At 43.9% G+C, this 3,939-nt stretch overlaps 1 protein-coding gene across 1 annotated transcript; it reads right to left on the bottom strand.

Annotated features, from left to right (window-relative positions):
* Nucleotides 1–774: 774 nt before the first annotated feature.
* LOC140361524 (zona pellucida-like domain-containing protein 1) lies at nt 775–2,684 on the bottom strand. The gene is made up of 5 exons (XM_072447237.1): nt 2,562–2,684; nt 1,985–2,206; nt 1,511–1,695; nt 1,246–1,318; nt 775–795 (listed from the first exon to the last, which is right to left on the bottom strand). The coding sequence occupies exons 1-5, from the start codon at nt 2,667–2,669 to the stop codon at nt 775–777; spliced, it is 609 nt and encodes a 202-aa protein (XP_072303338.1). The 5' UTR covers nt 2,670–2,684.
* Between the last annotated feature and the right edge of the window lie 1,255 nt (nt 2,685–3,939).

The following is a 3,939-nucleotide window of genomic DNA, read 5'->3' as shown; positions in this document are numbered from 1 at the left end:
CAGAGCAGATTCAACAAACACACATGCATGAAGTTAAATACAACTCTAGGTATTTGTGATGAGGGATCAATCTTATAACCATGTGTTTAGTTTAAAATGAGAATATCAACCATGAATGTCGACCAAATCGACCAAAATGTCAGATCCTCCTCATCCCCACTGGACGGGCTTGGACTCACCGGGAGCATGCTGGCGCACTGGTCCTTCTGGCACAGGCCGGTGTAGCAGTGCAGGAAGTACATGGACACCTCCTGATCCTGATGCTCCACAAAGCGAAAGGCCTGGAACACAAAGCGAGCCTTCTCCGAGACGCCATTGTCCCCCAGCGTTGTGTGAGGGTCCCGGTCACAGCTATCGGGACAGAAAGGTGGACTCACAATTAACTTGGAGAACGATGTCTCTAATATTGGCCGACCATACTAGTTAAGTACATTTGTGCATACTATAAGATGTAATTCATTGGAAAACCAGATGAGTATCATTGTGATTATCAAATGTGGCCTATAATTCACTTAACAAGAATGGTAAATAATTGCTCCTTGAAAAATTGACTTAACTAATATATTTATTGTTTTAAATCAATATATTTACCCAACAAAAAGGTCATATCCGTCTGAAGCATCTGCGTGTGGATCCACTGTTGCCTTGCACCACCAGAGCAGCACGTGAAACCTTTTGAAGTTCAAACAAATTATATATTATTGTCATGCTTTATACAGTAAACACACACGTTCGGTTTAGTTTAGTTTAAGTGGAAAAAAGAGTGAAAACTGCTCAAAGTTCACAGTAAAGCAACTGCACACAACACATAAATATTTTAATGCCAACAAACCTGTCTGAGATTGGAAGCACTGACTTCTGCGTAGATTTCTTTTTTTAGAGGAAGTCCTGTTTCCGGAATTAGAAGTGATTCATTGTAAAACTCATTCTGTAATAACAGGGAGAGGAAACGGTCATTTTTGGTGTGTTTAAACGACCAATATGTACGTTTTTTAAGGGTAAAAGAAATACTAAATAAAAAATAAGTGTTTTTTTTTACAATAAAAACATCTGTAATTTTACAGTATTCATGCGACAAAGAGGGTGTACCCTACACCATAAAATGTACATTAAAAAATAAATAAAATAGAAATTATAAAGAAATACCAAAAAATAATAATACAATAATAATGATATAATAGTGATAAAATAATAAAATAATAATAAATAAAATAAAATAAAATAAAATAAATAGGGAGTTCTCACAGAATAAAGACTGAACTTCAGAGAGCTGATGAAACTGCCGTTGTTCTCGTTGATTACCAGGTTCACACCAGCTCTGAAAACAAAACACATACTATTCACAACAAGCGCCATTTCAGTAACGAAACTAGAATAAAAACTGGGGAGGGGAATAAAAAAACATGGCCCAATGGCTCTAAGATCAAAGATTAATAAAGGCAAGACGTCCCCAAAGCAAGCATACATTCCTGTGAACTACATACGTGTGATGAAATGAGTAGTCGCTTACACAGCCATCTGAGTGTTGTTCAGGACATACTGCAGAGGGTAACGGCAGGAGTACATGTAGGTCACCTGTGGCCGGTACGTGATCATACCAGTGGTGGGGTCAAAGGTCACTACCATGCCCGAGATCGTCACGAACTGAATATTGGAGAACTCGCCAAAGTCTCCAGTTCCAGCGTGATTTGTGATCTGCGGAAAAAAAAAGAAAAGTCGAGAACACGATTTGAAGATTTAAGTACGGCAAGTTATATAGCATGTTCGTGTGTGTGTGCGTGTGTGTGTGTGTGTGTACGTGTGTGTGTGCGTCCACAGACACTGAAAGTCGCTCATAAATTAAAACACTCCTGATAAACTACAATATTTGTGGATTTTAAGCTTATTATTTCACAAAAACTGAATTGTCCACAGAGTTAAATTAGTTTGAGATTATTACACACAAACTCTACAATGTGAGCACAGACTAGTAGAGCACAAATACCTGAATGTGGTTGTTGCAGGCTGAGACGGACTGTTCATCGATGGGGAAACTGTACCTCAGCACAGGCGGCTCCACACTGAAGTCTGCCGTCCCTTTACACTCTTCTCTGAGCTGATTGTTGAGGATGAGCAGGGACTCGTTGAAGTTGGCGTTGTAAATGGGACAGAGTAAAATGCTCAGATCCATGAACGTAGTGCCGCAGGTCACTGTAATGTCTGCGACCTAGCCAAACAAATGAGCACAGAATTGGTTACAGTAACCGCACACTGAAGAAACGTTGACCTTGTTATGTGACGTTTTATCGCTTCTATCACTTTTCTGTTGAGATTGACATTGATCTAATAAGCTATGCCACAGTTGTAGTGGAAGTCTCACCAGTAGGAATTATCAGTTTGAGCACCGTTCATGGACAGAGCTCATTTACCAGTTGTCTTAAATTCACCATAAATAAGGATTAATTGTGCTTGATGCATGCAGTCCATCAGTTTTGTCCTGGAATAAATGCAAAATCCTTCTGACTACCAGGTGCCTTGTAATACCTGAGAAAAGTGTTGAGAACAACTGTAAGAAAACAAACTGTACCTGGGGGTCTGTTAGTTGGAGATTCAACACATTCTGGCGGCAATGACTGAGCTTGAGTCCTCGTGATGAGAGATAACAGAGAGATGAAGATGATGGACTTCATTGTTCCAGAGTTTAACCTGTGAAGAGACGGAGGCAGAACATTGTGTTGAATTTAGCTCAATATAATAACGTAGCATGCACATGAGTCTAAAGTGAGTATGAGCAAAGCTCACCAGTGTTTGATCATTGTGTGATGTGACGAGAAGCCTCAGAGATTATATACAGCGCTGAAGGGGCAGGACCCGAGCATACAGGTTTGTAACTAGAGCACCCAGAGGGCCCAGAGCACCCAGAGGGCCCAGAGCACCCAGAGGGCCCAGAGAACCCAGAGCACCCACAGCACCCAGAAGACCTAGAGGACCCAAAGCACCCAGAGGACCCAGAGGACCCAGAAGACCCAGAGCACCCAGAGTACCCAGAGCACCCAGAAGACCCAGAGTACCCAGAGGACCCAGAGCACCCAGAGGGCCCAGAGCACCCAGAGCACCCAGAGGACCCAGAGCACCTACAGCACCCAGAAGACCTAGAGGACCCAGAGCACCCAGAGGACCCAGAGCACTCAGAGCACCCAGAGCACCCAGAAGACCCACAGCACCCAGAGCACCCAGAGGACCCAGAGCACCCACAGGACCCAGAGCACCCAGAGGACCCAGAGCACCCAGAGGACCCAGAGCACCCAGAGGACCCAGAGCACCCACAGCACCCACAGGACCTAGAGGACCCAGAGCACCCAGAGGACCCAGAGGATCCAGAGGACCCAGAGGACCCAGAGCATCCAGAGGAACCAGAGCACCCACAGCACCCACAGGACCTAGAGGACCCAGAGCACCCAGAGGATCCAGAGCACCCAGAGGACCCAGAGCACCCAGAGGACCCAGAGCACCCAGAAGACCCAGAGCACCCAGAGGACTTAGAGCACCCAGATGACCCAGAGGACCCAGAGGATCCAGAGTACCCAGAGCACCCAGAGGACCCAGAGCACCCAGAAGACCCAGAGCACCCAGAAGACCCAGAGCACCCAGACACCCACGTGCCAGGCTCCACTACTCCTGGTGCTGTGGCTCCTCAGAAGAAACACTAAGAACATATGGATTAAAATAACTAAAAACTAAATATATGAGTCAAAACTAAAAACTAGAACTTTGGGGGTGGAAAAAAATAAAACACGAATAAATATATGTAGGTCTAAAATGTATAAATACAATAAATAAATAAATACATAGATAAAATAATGAATACCCTAAGCGTAAGCATAAACTCAGTGATTTAATTCCTAGGCCCATTTTTCCTAAAACGCCTGAAAAAATGGCTGCCAATTAAAACTGAAGCTG

The sequence above is a fragment of the Eucyclogobius newberryi genome, unplaced genomic scaffold (assembly GCF_026437365.1).
Source record: "Eucyclogobius newberryi isolate DKJ021-1_F unplaced genomic scaffold, fEucNew1.0.hap1 SCAF_16, whole genome shotgun sequence".
In the NCBI taxonomy this organism is placed as follows: domain Eukaryota; kingdom Metazoa; phylum Chordata; class Actinopteri; order Gobiiformes; family Gobiidae; genus Eucyclogobius; species Eucyclogobius newberryi.
This window is presented reverse-complemented; position numbering and strand designations above follow the sequence as displayed.

Bases quoted from the DNA above. Each gene is read 5' to 3' on its own strand.
- LOC140361524 (XM_072447237.1), bottom strand. From the start codon at position 2,669: ATGAAGTCCATCATCTTCATCTCTCTGTTATCTCTCATCACGAGGACT. The intron at 2,207-2,561 runs GTTTGTTTTCTT...TTGTTTGGCTAG, and splicing joins CTAACAGACCCCCAGGTACA to GTCGCAGACATTACAGTGAC. The intron at 1,696-1,984 runs GTATTTGTGCTC...TTTTTTCCGCAG, and splicing joins CCTGCAACAACCACATTCAG to ATCACAAATCACGCTGGAAC.